We start from the raw sequence: 18,044 nt of genomic DNA, 5'->3' as shown, positions 1-18,044 counted from the left end.
CCCAGTCACCCGGGGACTCCTCAGTCTGCTCTGGCCCCACTGATCTGTAGGGAAAGGTACAGCTCCATGCACTGCAAGCGCGTTCGCTCCTCCCAGCCACTGAGCCGCTCCTCTGTCTGCTGTCTGGCCCCTGTATGCTCCCTCGCCTGCCACCTTTCCGTGCTGGGCCCTTCCCCCGCTCCGCTCAGTTGCTGCTGCTCCCACCTGCACATGGGGCGAGTGCATAAAACCATCCAAGCAGCAGAACATGCCCAGCCCAGCAGGGGCCAGATAGCAGCTCACTCTGGGGAGCAGCAACACTGAGTCAGCTGGGGCCCTGCACTATCACCCCAGCGCCTGCCACCAGCTGCCCCCCTCCCCCCTGCTCACAAAGGGTCTAGGCCCAACCAGCGGTTCCCTCTTGTGGGCATTCTGGGCCATGCCTCCCCGTGGAGCTAAGGAACGGCCAAGGAGGGCTGATTTCTCAGCAGACTCACTCCAAACGCCCGCCAGGCCTAAGCTGTGGGGCAGGAAGAGCCCCCAGAGCCTCTGGGCAGTGGCCACTGCGGCTCAGCAAGGCAGGAGGAGAGAGGGTACGGGGGGTGCTGCGTTCCTGGCACTGGTGCCCCACACAGCCCAGCCCCGCAAGGCTCCTGGAGAGGCCGAGAGCCATGGAGACAGTGGGGCTGCTCAGCCCCTCACCCCACCGGAGGATACGGCCGATCCCAGCCCCAACAGCTGATAAGGGCTGCCAATGCGCAGGAGCCCTGGAGTCACTCTCCTGCCTGGCCTCGAGCCAAGGAGAGACCCCCCCCCCACTCCTTCGACTAAGCTGGATGGGCCCCAGGCTCCAGTCCCTTGGCACCTCTTCGCCAGGCCTATCCATGCAACATGGGTGAGGGGGCCCCTGCTCCACGGGGCAGAGGCCTTGCCCCCCACCACAGCAGGCCCTTGTGGTGCCCCGGCCCCGGGCTGCCAGCTGGGAGCGAAGCACAGAAGACACTCAGGGCGGAAGGGCGTTCAGGCGGTTTATTGCGCAGCCTCAGACACGCTCAGCACCGCCGGGCGCCGCCAGACGGGGGGAGCAGCCGCTCAAGCCAGCCCCCGCCGGGCACCAAACCTGGGCAGCATTTCAGGCAGGAGAACGGAGAACACGCAACAGCAGGGAACAGCCTGAAACCGGCCCCAGCGCCTGGCTCACCTCGGGGCTGACAGCTGGGGAGGGGAGGCGGGCGACCCAGGCCAGCAGCTGGGACCTCAGATGTCCATGGCAAACTGATCCTCGTCTGGGCGGGGAGAGAGGAGGGCTGGGTTAGGGCAGCGCTCTGGGAGCCGGGACAGGAGAGCGGCTGCGCCCTGCAGCAGCACAGAGAGGAGACCAGAGCGAGGCCCCGTCTCCCCAGGCTGAGTTCTGGGTCACGGCTCTGCACAGCCGCCTGTCTCCCAGCAATGGGCAGCCCAGGGCCTGCGTGGCAGCTGTGTGAGCTGACGGTGGACAGGGCCCATGTCAGCTCAAGGCAGCTGAGCAGAGCCCACGGGGAGCGGCCCCCAGGCCCTGGGGAAGAGAGAGGGGGGCAAAGGCAGAGCCTGCAGCAGGCAGAAGCATCCTGCTTGCTTGCAGTTCCCCTCCTGTCCACAAGGGGCGCTCCATGCAGCCCCCTGCACAATGGGAGCAGACTCCCCAGGGGAGCGGAGGAGGGTCCAGCCCCGCCCCGGGAGGGAAAGGCCAGTGGCTCCCCAAAGGGGCAGCCCTTCTGCCTGGGGTTCTGGGGCCCACGGGCTGCAGCAGGTGCCAAGGCCTCTTACCTGGGACGACCTCCTCCGTCTCGTTTTGTTCCTTCAGATCCTCCAGCTTGGAGAGCGCCGTGGGGGAGGGGGAGGTGACGCCAGGGATGTGAGGCAGGCAGCGGGGGGGTGTCCTGGCCACGGGGGAGTTCTTACGCTCCAGCAGGAACTTCCGGTCGTAGATGATCCTGGTACCTGTCAAAGCCAGCAGGAAAGTCAGCCCCCGGCCTCCTCTTCCGTGAGCCCCGCCGCTCACGGCCTCGGCCCGCCCCAGAGCAGGCGCCAAGCCCGGACGTGTGCCGGCATCTCCCGTGCTGCTGGGCCACGTGACCTCCGGGGAGCAGCTGGGCCCAGCAGAGCTGCCAAGAGTAACTAACAGGCATTAGAACATCAGAGCTGCAGTCCTGGGCCAGGACATGGGCCGCCTTGCCCAGGACCTGGCCTGACAGCGTCCCCTCCTGGAGCCTGCCCAGAACAGGGACGGCAGGGAGCAAGCTGGCACGCCGAGGGTTTCAGGTCCCCCGAGCACGGAGCTGCCTCCCTGACCAGCTTGAGGGAGCCAGGAATGGGCCCCTCTCAGGTCTGAACCTAGTTCCTTCTGGCTTCCCAAGTGCCCTGGCGCTGAGCCGTGCAGGTTCCCTGGGCCTGGCACGAAGGCAGAAGGGGCGTGGCCAAGTTCCCATTCCCACGGAGGCCTTGTCTGTCCCAGCCTCTCGTTTCCCCTCTCCCTCCTGGGGCACTGCCCGACGGAGCTACCCCCGCCTGGCCCTGCTCTGCCCGCCACCAGACGCCCCGCTGGGTCTGGGCCAGCGGCTGGTCTCTCGCACTGATGGAGCTGGGCCGGCGGCAGCCTCGCTCCTCAGTCCCTGTACGCGCAGGTTTGCCACCCCCTGCCCGCAGCAGAGCCCCCGGCATCCTGGACAGAGGGGAAGAGACCCCCCCACATCCACTGACAGCACCGCTTCCCCCGCCTGCACCCTGCCCTGCGGAGAACGGCCCCGGGCAGCAGTTCTGTACCCACTGACGCCCCCTCCAGCTTGGGGGGGAGTAGAATCCGGCCCGTTGGCAACACCAGCTCACCCAGCCACGGGACCCGTTAGCCACCAGCTGCTGCCACGCAAACGCCCCCCTCCGCACCCTGCCAGCAAGGCGGCTAGCGCGGGCCCAGCAGACAGCGCAGGAACCTCGACGCCAGCACCTGCCCCAGCTCCCGCCCCTCCCGAGAGCAGGCTTATTGGAAACCAGCACTGGCAGGGCGGTTCCTGCGGCTGAACTGACCCCCCCCACCTCGACTGAGGCATCCAGCCCAGGCAGTGCCAGGCACCAGGCCAAGTGCAGCCGCTTTCTAAAAATAGGGACAATCCAGCCAGGCCGGGGGCCTTCCAAGAGCCCTGAGGCAGGAGTCTGCCTGGCCCGGACACCCACGCCCAGCAGAGCGCCCAGCCCCAGCCCGAGGGTACCCGAGCGCCCCCCATGACCCCCCGCCCCCGTTCCCTTGAGGGGTCTGAGCGGTGCTCCGCAAGAGGCAGGGCTGCGAGGGCCCCTGCAGTTGGGTGGAAAAATTCCATCAAATGGGAAGTTTTTCAGCATTCAGAGGCGGGTCCCGCTGCAGCAGCTCCCCAGGGATGCGACTGGGAGGCCCTGGGAGCCAGTTCTTCCCCAGCACCCAGAGGTGACGCAGCCATTTGGGAGGCTGCCTGGGAACACACCAGCGCCCCCTGCTGCAGCTGGTGCAGACAGAACCCAACCTCCCCCCCCCATGAGAGTGCAGCTGGACAGGAACCTCAGGCTCCCGGCTCCCTGGGCCTGTCTGCACATGGAGCCGCTGGGCCCCTCCTACTCAGCACCCACAAGGGGAGATTCTCAGGGAGGACGAGCCCTGGGAGCGGCAGGAAAGTCGGAGGCCAGGAAGCGCCGCGTGGTGGAGAAGCTGGGCCACGCAGCAGGAAGGGCATCATCTCTGCCCCACGTGGAACGTAAATCCCTCCTGCTGCCCGCCCCAGCGTTTCCTTCAGCTCTCGCCTGGGCCTCGCCCCGCCGCAGCAGCCCGCAGGGCCTAGGAGCCGTCACAAGCTGCTGGCAGCCACCCCGGCCCTGCCCGCCTCCACGACTACAACAGAGGGCGTCGGCACCAGGGTGACCCTGTTTCTCAAGCTGCTCACCCAACCCCCCAACCCCACCTTGCTCAAGGTCTGTTCACAAAAGGGAAAGTTTTGCAACATTCAGAGGGGCTCAAGCTGCGCAGCTCCCCCGAGCCCTGCCCCCCTTCGGCATGGGGCTGGTTTTGCCGCTTGGCCCCTGGAATCCCACCGTTTGACACAAGTGGGCATTTGTCCCGGTTGCTCCTGACAACCCATCAGTTGGCAAGAGAACGGGGCAAGTACCCACTTGAGCCAAAGGTGTAAAGAAGGCCTGGCCTGGCCAAAGCAGGCTGTCCGGTCACTGTGTGGGGCAGGACACAGGTAAGAAGGTGGCTCTAGGATCTAGGCAGGGAGAGTAAACGCCCCCTGCTCTGGAGATGTGCCTGGGAGTTAACAAGGGAACCGGCCGGTTCTCAGGGCTGGGGGCTCCCCTGAGGCGGGCGCAGCTGCGTGGGTAAGGCCCAGACAGGCAGAAACCTTCCTTGGGGTTCTGCAAACTCAAGTGGGATCCTTGGTGCAGGGTTTGCAATCCCCAGGCAGGGTGGACACAAGCCTGCGCTCCGCCAGACCAGCCTGCCCGAGAGCTGGGCGCCCCAGCTGGGTTTGTGTTTCTGTTGGTGGTGCACACTCGCACGTGCCCGGGTGCGCGCACATTTACTCTGCACGCGGATGGGAAGGGTTGGGGCTCACTGGCAAACCCCCTGGGAAATCCAGCCCGGCTGCTGTTAATCTGCCCTGTATTGGGGGGCCTCACAGCGCCCCCCCCCGGCTCAAGGGGCTGCGGCTGCTCCGTGCCTCCGGTCAAGGAATCGGGCAGTTCCGGACGGAACGAAGCTACCGAACCGCTGCAGATCCCGATTCCTCCCGCGCCAAGGGGCCTGCGGGGCGCACGCTTTGGGGCTCCCCGCCAGCCCAGGAGCGAGCCTGAGCCGCTGAGGTGCGCGCCTCGGCCCGGGCTGTCTCCGCGCGGGGGGGCCTTACCCCCCGGGGTGGTGGAGTAGAGCGTCCCGCCGGGGGTGCAGCTGTAGCCGTCCGGGGAGCCCAGGGCGCGGCCGCCCGGGATGGGGCAGGAACTCGTGGTGCTCGCGGCGGCCATGGAGCCCGATCGGCACGTGCGGGCCCGTCGGAGCGTGGGGCGGGGCCCCGCCTTGGCCCGGCCCCCGCAAGGGGCGGCCCCGCCCGCAGAGCCCCCCCGCCGGACCGGGACATGGGGCACGAGGCGGCCCCGCAAACGGCTCCCCGAGAGCTCCGGGAAGTGCCGCCCCCCGCGGCCACAGAGCCGAGAAGCACAAAGCGCCCCGGGCCCGGCCCGCGCGCCCCATTCCCGGGCTGAAGGCCTGGCAGACCCTGTACGAAGTGCCGGCGCGTAGCCGAGCCTCAGGCAGGCTTGAGCAAGCCCCGCAGCAGAGCCAGCGTGCGCCGGGGAACCTGGCAGCCAAGCGGGCTGGGACGAGGGGCTGAGTTTTGGCAGGTCCCAGCCACTGTTCCCTCAACCAGCTGATTCATGGGGCTGGGCCAGGGGTCAAGGGGTGGTCTAAAGCAGTGGTCCCCAACCTTTCGAGGTTGTCAGGCGCCAGGGGACGTGGTCGTTCGCCCGCCAGGCGCCTGGGGCGGCCCCTCCCATAGCCGCATGCCCCGGGTTGGTGCCCCTCCAAGGGCTGTGCGCCCAGGGCCGGCGCTCTCCCCCCCCCCCCGCAAGCGCCACGCACCCAGGGCCGGCGCTCACCGTGCGCCATGTGCCCCGGGCCAGGCCAGCCCCGAGCACCTGGCAAGCGCATGCAAATGCCCCCACGGGCGCCATGGCGCCTGCGGGCACTGTGTTGGGGACCACGGGTCTAAAGGCTCTTGCTGGGGGTGGCTGAGGTTGGGGTACAAGGGCAGGGTATGCAGGCTCTGGGCTGGAGCTAGGACTGAAGGTGGGGCTATGGCTTACCTGGGCAGCTTTTCCATCCACATGCAGAATCATTTCTTATGTGCACCATCATGAGAACCACAAGACCGAGCTGTGGCCATTCTGCTAAGCATTTGAATCTAGGAGTGGCCACACAAGGCCACAGCTTACAGGGACAACTGGCTGGGGCCTGAGAGCATAAGCGCATTTTCATCAGGTTAAGATGCTCTAGTAAACAGAACAGCTACTCTGCAGTAGAGGGGGGCAAATTGTTAGGGGGAAAAATAGGATTCTAAATGAAATGTGTTCTCTACAGACATTTATGTTCCGTTCTTCAATTTACAAATTGCTCAGCACCTTCAAAGGGGACTGAACTGATCACTTACCAGTTCTTGGATACTGCATGTGCATTTTATGTTGTCAAAACATTTAAAAAGCAGCTGGGCAGAAATGTCACCACATGGTTTGCAAGTGAATTCTTGGCAAACCCACTAAATCCTTACTTCTGGTGGCTGTTCTCAGGCCGTGTTCAAAACCTGCACTGCTGCATCAGGGGACTGGCGGGGGGGGGGAGGGGGGATGCCATATTGACACTCTAGTCTTTGATGCTGTCAAAAAAGTGGTCCATGACACTAGGTACTCATCTGTGTAGTTACTGGCTGAAGAAGTGGATCAGATCTTCTTCCCTTTATAATTAGTGTCATTACTGCGCCAGAGGAAAGTATGATTTTAAGGCAAAAGTGTGACATTTCCAAACGGGGGAATGCATCATTTGCACGCAGAGCGAATATAGGTTTTAATATGCTATTCAAAGGAGCTTGCAAAACCCGCTCGGACTCACAGAAGTGTTAAACTCTTAACCTGTTTAAGGAGCAAAAAGTGTTGAAATCAAATACTGGCCAATATTTCTAGATATCTATTTTCAGAAATCTGCCCGTCACTAAGATATATTAGACCAGTTGTTTTTCCATCTATGGTCTGCAGCATTCCAAGGGTCTACAGGCTACGTCTAAGTTTTCCAAAAAGGTTAGCACCTCCATTCAGATTTTTTGAGGGATCTACAAAGCCTCTGTTAGGTTACAAGCCCCTATGGCGTGCAGGAGCTATCCAGTGTTTTCTGTTCTTTCATACGGACTTTGGCTGTCAGGTAAAGCATATTCCCAAGCCCTGAGTGGTACTCAATACCATAGTTGGCACATCACTAAAATATCCAAACAATGAAAACTTGAGAGCCACACTGGTTTGCATGGTATTCAAAATGCAGCGATATGAATGTTCACTAACCAGAAAATGACAAAGCTAAGAGGGACCAAAAGTATTTTCCGGTTTGAGAGGCTGTTACAAATGACAGTGATCCTCCCTCTATACCTCACTTGAGTAGCTGACTGTCTTTTTGAAGCCATTTCACAAAGTAACTGTGGACATCCTGATAGGAAGATGTGCGCCGCCCCCCCTCCCCCCAAAATTCACACCACAACCTATCAATACTGTTCGTCTTTTTATTGAATATTCAGGTAAATATTTCACATTAATACAGGCTACATAAAGTGGAGCCACTATACGACATGAAATTTACTCAACTTTTTTCCTTTTAAGTATGTAAACAATTATACATGTATTTACCACCGTAAAAGGTTGAAATCATGTAATCATCTAGTTCTCTGCTGCATACAAGTAGCATTCAGTAGTGTTTAGCCAAAAGCACTAGGTTCATCTGATTTTAAGTTCAAAATGGCTAAACTAACTGGAGAACAGAATCAGTTGAATAGGTAAATCAATTTGTTCTTACACAATGGGCAATCAAATTTTCATTGTTACAGCCCACAGAGAAAAATTGCTTAGTTAGGCACATTAAAAAAATCCCCAGGGTTCTTCCAAGGTCATAGGTTTTCCCAACAAGGCTAAAAAGGATCAACCCTCTTAAATTAGTTGACGTATTTGAGATGCATGTTTCCAATGTGAGGTGCCCAGGTGCCAGGCCAAATCTGCAGTGGACAGAAAAAAACCCAGAACATTAAGAATATGCTCAACTGTTAAATTCTATAAGAGATACAATTACAAACTCAGACTTATTGTGGCCAATTTTTTAAAATATGAGTGTCTACAGTTCAACTCCAACATAAGAGTGGTCAGATTTTCAGAGGGGCTTTTAACTGTGTTCAGTGATGGCCAGGTTTTTGTGAGGGAGTGGTAAATGGCAATGTAGAACAAGTCAGCGTGTTATTACTACTCAGGTTTAAAAGTTTTGGCCTGTTTACTAATCTGTAAAGTCTAGTGCCAATATATCTGACATACATGCTCGGAAAAAAAATCACGTAAACAGGCTCTCAATTACATGACAGCTAAGCATGTGTTTTTCTACTAAGCATAAAATCTCATTTGAGTAATATGATGGAAAGTATTTTAAATATGAGAAGATGCAAATGAATTTACCTGCTGAGCATCGGTACATTCTGTTGAATTTTGGACAACTTTTATCATAGGATTCCAAGCTGGATCTGGAGTATGAAGTCCATTAAAGAGAGGACCTCCTGGGCCATCAGCTAACTGAGGATGAGAAGGTATTAGAGCGCCTCCATACATGGAAATTGGTAGACCCTAAAATAGCAGAAAGGACAATCAGTGACCAGCGTAGTGGTTACAGACAACAAGACTAGTATCTCGTACGCAGAGTAGCTGCTTTCATCACCGAGATCCCACAGCACTTTCCAGAGATCACTTCCTGCAGCACTGACATCAAAGAGTGGCGCTACACATCAGCACTGCCCAGAGCAGCGTTTGAGGAGACAGGAGAATATCATAGCCACGTCCAGGGACAATTCAGAGGAAGGCAAAAGGCAACTGATTTTACTACTGTTGGAATTTTTAAGGCTCCCCATTCCGATGTGCTGCGCAGTGTGAATGAGCGTTACTTCAAGGGGTCAAACTTCAAATTCTTCTGCAACATGAAGTTGCATTTAATCAGCTTAGCATTTAATCAGCTTAGCATTCTGTGAGAAAGCCAGGAACACATGGTGGTCTAAGCATCAAGGTTGGAAAGGTCAGATGCCTTAGAACCAGAGGCTTTCAGCCCATCATCCTCCATCGTAAGTACTGCCATGGCTTGGGAGTGGTTTTCAGGTGAGTCTGCAAAGCCAGACACTGCCTGTTCTACACAGATTTCAAGTCACAAAGTACCTGGGACGTGCTCGCCTTCCTATCGATAGGCCCGCTGTCATCCAAACGGAGTGGCAGTGATGCCGTGCGTGTCATTTGAAAGCACAGTGGGTTCCTTCAAGAAGGACAGTTCTGTACGATACTGTCATGGCCAACTGGAATCCATAACCGTTCATAAAAAGGTGGAGTGGCCTTTAGACAGACTCACTCGGCCTCCAACGTGACAAACCATAGGCTCCCCCCCTTAGCCTAGAGCAGCAATGAGCAACCCAGCCAGTGGGCCGCATGAGGGCCCCTTGCATCTCAACGGGCCGCAAGATTGTCGAAGCCGACGGTCTTCCAGGACAGGGTGGTTTTACTAACTGCACAGGAGTACCTGGTGTTGAGGGAACCATAGCAGCACTGTGCTCTCAGTTCATGTTGTGTGCGATCAGCCCACACCTCCCTTCACATGTGCCACTTTAGCAACACTGGTAGGAAAAAACTATGCAGATGGAAACCAGCAGCAACTGTCAACAGAATCTCTCGCAGGTCTCTCATACAACCCAATGGCCTGTCTGTGGTCCTCGGGCCGCTGGCTGCCCATTACTGCCCCCTCCTGCCTGCTGCGAAACAGCTATTTTGCAGGGTTCATAGACCCCGGGGAAGGAGGAGTAGGGAGTATGGGACATTTGGGGAAAGAGGCGGGTACGGGCAGAGACTTGGGGAAAGGGTCGAGTGGAGGAGGGTCGAGCTAAAGTCGTAGGTTTCATAACCACCATAGGCAACAGCTCTTTCGACACCTCCCGCAAGGGTCTGGTGTGTCTTTGCATAGGATACGAAAAATCTTCACCTTGCCTTAAAATGACCATCGCTCCCAACGAACAAGGACTACAACAAGGCACCTTCTCCAGATGTAGCCATCGCAATGTTCTGGGAAGACTCCACTCCAGGTACCTGATCCTCAATACTCCTCAAATGCCAAAACTGAATTATGCCAGGGCTGAATTCAGTCTTTGCCTTGTGCTAGTTTCTCCATGTGCACATTTCAACAGTCTCCTAACCTCCTGCCATGTGTTCTGGAGAAAGTCATGTCTTAGTCAAATGCCCAATTATCACCTGGAACCTGTGTTAGAAGCATTAACTATTAACCAGCCTGAAGAGGTGACCTAGTTCCAGGATAGGCAGGCATCCAGAGTCAAACACGGCCGGGAAGAGTGAAGAGTGTCACCAAACTAGTCCGGGGATCGGCTGAGATATAAACAACTACGGCTAGTTTTTAATTTCAGTTACGTGACTCAGTTCGACTAGCATCTCACGTGCCCAAGAGGGTGGCTGCCGTGGACGGGAGGCCATAGGAATCCCCATATCTGACAGAGGAAGGGTGCCCAACCGATGGCCTGTGGGGTGCACACAAGCCGAGAACACCCTTGGCCTGTGTAACAGAATATACTAACAGCAGACTCATTTGCATTTTGTCACCATGGTTACATCATTTTAGTTTCCCACAGGTTGGTTCTTCACACACATCTAAAGACACACAAACCAAGCTAAGTTTAAAATATCAATCAATATAGCTGACTTGAAATCTTATCCACATGTGTACAAGATGTTGGGCCCACACAAGGCTGCTTACGCTCATGTGGCCGGGCACCCCTGAGCTACAGAACATTCAAGCTGAACTAATTTTTCCTGGCAAAGTGGCTCCAACTTGTTGCAGAGAAAGAGCTTTGAATGCAGTTTGTACCGATCGTTTCTGGATATGCACCATCAGGCAAGTCATCTGCAGCCAGGGAAAGCCAACCAGCTGCTCACAACAAAGTCAACTTTCAAACATCACTTACTTTAGAAAAATCCACAAAGCTATTTGGCATAGGTTGGTGGAAAATGTTTGAGGGAGCCACGATTCCAGAATCATCTCTCTCCATTGGCTGATGCTGGGAAAACGTGCCTGGGTCTGACAACTGTTGATGCATTGGATGATTCCCCATGATGGGCTGGGACCAGCCTGACAAGCCTTCTGGAAAGGAAGAGATTAAAAGTGGCTGGTTCTGACCAATGGAGAGCACTCTGGAATACATCAATCAGCTGCAAAGACCACCACACACGGTAAAGATCTTGGAAATAAGCACCACAATGCTGCAAAATAAGCTGGGGCACTGCTCTGTGCAAACCACTTTCAGACCTCCCCGAAACTCGCGTGTGTTCTACCCTCACACCCCAAGGACCGGTTTTTAACAAGCTATGCACACAGGCCTCCTAGCCGCAGTGTTATGCTCTGCCTACATGGCCCTCTCACAGACTGGCTGTAGAACGCACTGCCCACCTGAGGCCCTGCCACATGCAAACATGTTTTCCCCTCCCCGTACCCAGCGATTTAGGTATGAAAAGCACTGTAGTGCCTATGGCAATGCAAGCTGGGAGGCTTCACAGAATCACGCTTAGGGCAGGAGCTTGTATGAGAGCAGAGAACTTTCTGTTGACTGAAGTGGGAGAAGATGGTGAAGTCTGAAGGTGTGAGACAGGCCCTGATATCCATTTCCCCTCATGCTTGTATATTCCTCCACAAATTTGGAGTCTGCATCAAATACCAGACTGGTATTTCTGATGCCCCCAATCCTGAGTTAAGCTTTAACACAACCGTAATCTATAAACACCCCCAATTTATCTGACAATTTGATCAATTTAGTCTGAAAAACAGTCAGGATGAGACACCAAAGTTTAAGGGGACAAAATCCGATCAAAAATTTAAGCCTCAAAGGAACCCCTAGCATTACAAAACTGACAATTAAAACTATCATTTCATTTTGCTACACACACAAGTCCAAATGCAAACAACCTGCAGCTCAAACACCGCACTTTGTGATTAGCCATTAGAACTTGAAAATGGAACTACCAAAAACTGACTATAAACCTTCAGTTGGTTAGAAATTGTGTTTTTTTTTTTTTTTAAATAAAGGAAATTGCTGTTGCCTGGAACAAAACCTTTTTCATATTATTCAAAAGGAATTATGGAGGAGAAAAGAGAAAAAAAATTAAGAATAGCAGCACTGAATCTGGATGTTTCAGTTATTTGCTTGTTATAACTATAACCACATTTTAATAGTGACAAGCTACTAATTAATAAAATGAAACCACAGCTTTCAGACCGAGTTTTAAATTTGTAGACCACGTTTTGAGGAAAAAGAGACATTTTGAGGAAAAAAAGATAAAAACGTATTTGTTCTCATTCTAAAAATTACATGTCCGTTCAATAGCTGCAACAGTTTGGAAGATTTCAATCACTCTCTCAGAGATGATGCATTTATTTATTCTGTACCATTGCAGGAACTAAGTCTGGTGCAAAAAATCTGTATGATGAGAGTAAATTGCAATGGTTCTAGTAACAAACAGATTTGGCCTGAAGAAAATCTGAGTCAGTCCACCTTAGCTTTATCAAGAATTCTTTGGCATTCTTGTGGGTGGGTTACAAATTCTTTCTGGATCAATCATGAAAAACTTGGTCTGCCAGCTAGAACATCAGAGGTATTTATCTCTGAAAATCCTGCAGAGTAGCTCAGGAAATGAACAGAAAAGCAATCATGAAACAAAACCTAAAGAAATACCTCTGTTCTTCCGAGACTTGAGCCCATCCCAGGTGGGATACTGAGGCTGTATTAACAGCCCATCTGTAAAGAAGAGTACGTTTCTGGATTTGTACCCACGTAAAGCTTTACAAATCAATCACTTCCTTTTGCCTTAACCTTCCTTTGTAATTGTCGTCCTTATGTGCCAGCTCCTCAGTGAATGAGGAACTTAAGACTTTCCCCAATATATTCCCCTAAAAGGATCAGAGTATGCAATTTTTGAACTCTTCTCTGTCCCCACCAGCTGTTTGTGGCGTTCCCTTAAAGTAATCTTGCATGCAGTTGATAATGTACATTTATTATTCCCTGATTTAGAAGGTAACATCTATACATGACTACCATGTTTTACTGTTTCAAACTTGATCCCCCAAAAAGCATAAACTAGAGATTGTGTTATCCCTCCATTAGTTCTCAGGATGTAGCATCTCCCTAAAATCTGAGTTTTGTTTTTTAAACAGAAAAAGTCTACTCACTGTGTATGAGATTGACTTACCTGATACATTGTTAACTCCAAATGACCAGATACCACTATGTCCAACAGGAGCCGTAAAATTAGTTCCCAAGGGGGTAGGAGTGACGGAACCTCCCTGTCGAATTCGTGCAAGCCTTTCCGTCCCAATAGGTGGTGGTACCTTTCGGTCTTGACTTGTGTTGCCTGCTTTTGGCTGGCCCAAGTTAGAAGGTGCAGAAGCAGCTGAAAGGGGTGAAGATGATCCCGATGAAACTGATGGAATAGGAGATTCACCTGGTGACAAAATATTTCTCTTGCTTTATCATACACGGAACACTTATTAAGGGATATTTAATCCCACAATGTCCCATCTAAACTGCCAGTCTGCTTGCTGGAATGTAAATTACAAAAGGCGTAAAAGTTCATTGACTTATAATCTTTTGGGGTTAGTGAAAGAACTAAGATATTTGAGGCAGAATAGTCATTGAACTGATTGCTGTTTGGCCCACTGGAAAGTTTCTCCACCAACGATTTTGCATCTTATTTTATGAAGAGATCAGCAAATCTTGGCCCAAATTTTCTGGGGATCCAAGTGGCTCTGTTTTCAGAGGTGCAGAGCATCCCATATGCTTGCTGAGACATGCACTCCGGCTGTGGTTTTCTAAAAATGCTGAAATGACCTAAACTTTTAGTGGGATTTGTCCCAGGAACTTCTGAAAATCCAACCCTTAGTTTTAAGCCTGGTTGCCATTTTGGCCTTTGTGCTCAGGGAATTGCCACCACTAAGGCTCTGAACAACAAAAGTCCAAACATCACAAAACGAGAACTCTGCACTGTCATTTCAGACACGTGAAAAACTACTGTGAATGTTAAGACTCAGGTCTCATTTTAAAATGTTTAAAATAAAGCATGACTCAATCTGAGAATGTCATGCCAAGCTCCTCGGATGCACTTTTACATTATAAGAAAGCAGCCAGTGCTGCGATTAAGTTTCTCTTCATAGAGTAAGGGTCCTCTACTCTGGAACAAAGCCCCTGTAGCAGTGTGCCTCAGAGCCTGGTCAGCAGAGCTGGGCTGACAACTGCTTGCAGATGTTCTCTCCGACTGGAGTCTGGCTTCTGAGCCCCATTCTCCCCTTGCTGCTTTTCAGAGATGAGGTCCAGCCTCACTGGGAACAGGGGGAGGGATAGCTCAGTGGTTTGCGCATTGGTCAGCTAAACCCAGGGTTGTGAGCTCAATCCTTGAGGGGGCCATTTAGGGATTTGGGGCAAATCTGTCAGGGATGATACTTGGCTCTGCCGTGAGGGCAGGGGACTGACTTAATGACCTCTCAGGGTCCCTTCCAGTTCTAGGAGATAGGTATATCTCCATATATTATATCTACACTGTTACTTTCAGCCCCATGGCACAAACTGGAATCCGCTCCCTTGGGCTTGAGACTTGCTGCTGCTTTTTTTTAAACAGTGTAGACATTCCCTAAGCTCCCTGAAGCTGCGTTAAGACAGGTAACGATGGCATTTTACATACGATATCCACACTGGTTTTGGCTGCCATTTCTCACATTTCCCATCTTTACTGAGCTAAAAACAATTCCCAGTGATAGTTTCTAAAGCCACTGGTGGCTTTCCCACCAAAGTTACAAATCAACTGGTCACCAGAGACAATCACTAACATGCTAAAAGTGTAGAGATAATTAAGACAGACCCATGAAGTTCCTACATGAATTCGTGGCGCTTGTCCAAGGATGTGGTGAAAAATGCTGTCTGTTAAAGCTGGGAGTCCCAACAGGTGCTGGCCCTTGAAGATAAACCCGTTGTATGTTTGTTGAAAAACCTGTCAGAGGAGCTGCAGAGGCAGCTGCAGAGCCATTGGATGGATCTAGAGAGGGCAAGCCTGAAATAAATATAAAACTTATGAAATACACCTGTTTGGGAAAAGACTTCATGGCACCCTAAAGATTCACTGCTCCAAACAAAACTTAAACTTAGTGCCCAGTTACCCTTTTACTTACATGTGCAATGAGTTTGTGCAGTTACAGGTGAAGGGAGAATTTCATACTGCTCTGTCAGCCTACAGCTGCTATCCCCACACATCACTACCTCAGGGGTAATCGATTATTTGTTGTCAAGGCATATTCAAAGTCCAGACTTCAGAACAAATAAAGTCAAAAGCATTGGGTGATCCAGATGTGCTCTGCCTATTGACAATCCTGTTCTACCTTTACCAGCCATGAGCTAAGGCGGCAAACCCAAGACAAGCTTACCACAGAGTAATTTCAACTCACTCCCCAATCTAGAGTTTTCCAGAACTAACCAAGAATTCAAGTACAATGTAAATCAAAACCAACAAAACAGTAAGCAGATGCAAGAAAGAAAGACTGAACATTTTTAATTAGTACCAGGGCTGTCATTCATAACACAGGTTGGACCTCCTTGGTTCAGCATCTAACTAGTCTCAACCAGGGAGTTTGCCGGACCACAGAAGGTCAATGGCATCCCCAATGCTGCCGGCCCAGCTGGGCTCCCAGCCACTGGCCCTCCTGTCACCTGACTCAGCCACTGGGGCTCTCTGGTCCAGGAATATCCGTGGTCAGAACCAAAGAGTCCAGATTAGAGGTCCAGCCTGTATATTTTTTGCCTATCTTATAACTAGGTCCAAATCAGCACGCACAGCTTACTGGTCCCCAAGAAGTAAGGTTATGCTGGTATTTGTATAGCATAATGGTTGGAAGCAGTTCTCAGCACAGGGCTGCATTCCAAATAGGTGTGAAACTGAGTCTCCTTTAAGACAACTGGCATGGGGTGATGAATTCACTGACCAAGCCAAGGCTTCATCACAGCTTGATGATTACAATTCTGGTAATAAGCACAGGGAGTCAAAGGGGTTTTTGGTTTTCACTGGTGGTGGTTTCTGGAACCTGTGGGAACCACAGCTGTCAGAGAAGGGGGCTGACAGAACTGTTGAGGGGCTCAAGGTAATAATCACAAGCAGCATGAACTAAGACCCTTCCTGGAACCACTGGGACAAAAATACCTGGCTACAGGAGTCAGAAAAGGGGTGGTGGTTGCTGGACAGGATGGATCCTGCAACGATGGGTTTTTCCCTGTCTCTGACTCACCACTTGGAAGCCTTTTTGGTTACTCTATTGCATCCTATTTGGAACAGAAAAAAAAATCCAACTAACCTAGGCTCTCTGGCCTTCTAAAATGTTAGGTCCTGCTGCTGAATTTCTGCGTCCAGCAGCCTGAGACTTGCTCACCACACTTCAGCTAAGCTGGAGCACTCAGCAGCCAGGCACCGCTGGCTTGGAGAATCTGCCAAGTCAAGACCTGCTGCTGAAGCACCAGGCAATGAGGGAGGCAGTGAATTACTGTGCAGCTGGGCTGTGTGCAGGAACCCCTTCGATCTACACCAGTGGTGGGCAACCTGCAACCCACATGCGGCCCACTGGGGTTCTGTCTGTGGCCCATGCATCCCCTCTGCCTCCCTCCACCACTTGTCCCTCACACACTGGGCACTGGAACCCCACACTTCCTACTCCTTCCCTCCCCCAGCACTTTCCAAGTGCCACAAATCCGCTGATTCACACTGTCCCTGCTCCTTCCGGTCCCCTCCCAGAATGCCGTCAATCAGCTGTTCAAGCTCAGGGAGGGAAGGAAGGAGCACAAATCAGTGGATTAGAGGTACTCAGTGGTGTGAGGCAAAGGGAGGAGCACAGGGCCCCAGTGTGTGAGAGGCGTGTGGGGCGGGGAGGGTTGCGTAGGCCGCAGACTAGAATCCCCGTAGGCCATGGGTTTGCCACCACTGGTCATGTAGCCCACTGAGGAAGGAGGGCCATTCATGCAGCCAGCTCATAGGTCTTGGTTGCCCATCGCTGATCTACACGGGCTTTTCTCCTCAAATACCAGTTTCCTGCAGACTCCTCTAAAAAATCCTCCCCCTACAAAGACGACACCAAGGACAGGAATCAAAAGACACAATGGAAAACACTTCTGCCTGTAAAGAAAGAAAATAGGGAGAAAGGGACTAGAGGAACCACCCACTTCGGGTGGAGGTGAGACCCTAGGAAGTCGGAGAGAGACCCTTCGCTGGATAGCATCATCATCTCCCACTACACTGAAAGGAGAGAAGTTCAAGGAGAGGCACCTCTTTGCTTGGATCAGGAAGCACAAGGTGCTTATGAGGGAGAGCAGAGTGTAAGGCCATCTTTGCAATGCTTTGCTCAACGGTCAGTGAATACACCTGGACTTGAGATTCAATTTCCATGGACAAGGGACTGGGCAGTGCTTTGCTAGTGTGACTGAAGAGTACATATGCTGGAACATATTTGATATAGGCAAGTCTACTGGCACAGAAATTGTGCTAGAGACGTGGTTAGTAATAAATGACTTATAAAGCGTGTGACTGCTCTAATATCCCCCACCGGGGCCTCCCTCATTGTGGCATTACTACTGATATTCACTTGCCAATTCCCTGCTCCTCATATGAAGCTCAGAAGCAGGCCAATCAAAAAGGCTCCTTTTCTGCTGTGATGCACGCGATGATGGATCAGAGAGAAGGAGGAGGAGGAGGGAATCTTTTGCTGGACCAACTTCTGTTAGAGAGAGAGAAGCTTTTGAGCTTCCACCAGATGAAGAAAATGGTCTTTGTCCTGCTCTCATGGTGTACAGAGCCTGGGTCTTCAATAACAACAGAGGCTGGCTGGACAAGTGCCCAATGGACTGATTTTAAAGCACAATGATTACGTAGCCACTGAAATGTCAGTGTTGGATTTTGTACACTTCTGAGAGCAAGGGGGAATGTTTCTGCAGGAAGTGGAATGAAGAGGCTGAAGGGATGCCTGATTTTACCAGCCTGAAACTTCTGAAGTGCACAGGTCAGTTTCAGTTTCCCACACTGTCAGTTTCAGGTACGCTAACATGATAAAAGATGCCACTTCCTATTAATACTTTGCCCCACAATACTAGAGGAAAGACAACATATCTAATACCAATAAGCGTGTTGCCTACAGCAGTCCTAAGCAGCATGTGAACTGG

The 18,044-nt window shown here is 52.3% G+C and overlaps 2 protein-coding genes across 18 annotated transcripts in view; both read right to left on the bottom strand.

Annotated features, from left to right (window-relative positions):
* Positions 1-994: 994 nt before the first annotated feature.
* Positions 995-5,078, bottom strand: EIF4EBP3 (eukaryotic translation initiation factor 4E binding protein 3). Its single transcript, XM_089769575.1, has 3 exons — positions 4,887-5,078; positions 1,786-1,959; positions 995-1,265 (listed from the first exon to the last, which is right to left on the bottom strand). Exons 1-3 carry the CDS (start codon positions 4,999-5,001, stop codon positions 1,237-1,239), a joined length of 318 nt encoding a protein of 105 aa, XP_089625701.1. The 5' UTR covers positions 5,002-5,078; the 3' UTR covers positions 995-1,236.
* A 2,203-nt stretch (positions 5,079-7,281) lies between these two features.
* Positions 7,282-18,044, bottom strand: part of ANKHD1 (ankyrin repeat and KH domain containing 1) — a 141,466-nt gene continuing 130,703 nt past the window's right edge. For 4 of the 17 annotated variants that reach the window (XM_075900076.2, XM_089769565.1, XM_089769570.1 and 1 more), the window contains 6 exons: positions 14,713-14,901; positions 13,051-13,302; positions 12,537-12,599; positions 10,776-10,951; positions 8,230-8,394; positions 7,282-7,781 (listed from right to left, as the gene is read on the bottom strand). In XM_075900076.2, coding sequence (XP_075756191.2) covers positions 7,722-7,781; positions 8,230-8,394; positions 10,776-10,951; positions 12,537-12,599; positions 13,051-13,302; positions 14,713-14,901 — 905 coding nt within the window. In that variant the 3' untranslated portion in view covers positions 7,282-7,721. The remainder of the gene's footprint in view (positions 7,782-8,229; positions 8,395-10,775; positions 10,952-12,536; positions 12,600-13,050; positions 13,303-14,712; positions 14,902-18,044) is intronic. The other 13 variants (XM_075900078.2, XM_075900085.2, XM_075900081.2 and 10 more) reach the window with 11 other exon arrangements.

This window comes from Pelodiscus sinensis, chromosome 16 (assembly GCF_052426305.1).
Source record: "Pelodiscus sinensis isolate ZL-2025 chromosome 16, ASM5242630v1, whole genome shotgun sequence".
Lineage (NCBI taxonomy): Eukaryota > Metazoa > Chordata > Testudines > Trionychidae > Pelodiscus > Pelodiscus sinensis.
Note: the sequence above shows the minus strand (reverse complement) of the source record. Positions and strands in the feature narration are given on the sequence as shown.

Bases quoted from the DNA above. Each gene is read 5' to 3' on its own strand.
- EIF4EBP3 (XM_089769575.1), bottom strand. From the start codon at position 5,001: ATGGCCGCCGCGAGCACCACGAGTTCCTGCCCCATCCCGGGCGGCCGC. The intron at 1,960-4,886 runs GTAAGGCCCCCC...TGGCTTTGACAG, and splicing joins CTACTCCACCACCCCGGGGG to GTACCAGGATCATCTACGAC. The intron at 1,266-1,785 runs GTAAGAGGCCTT...CTCCCCGCCCAG, and splicing joins GACGGAGGAGGTCGTCCCAG to ACGAGGATCAGTTTGCCATG.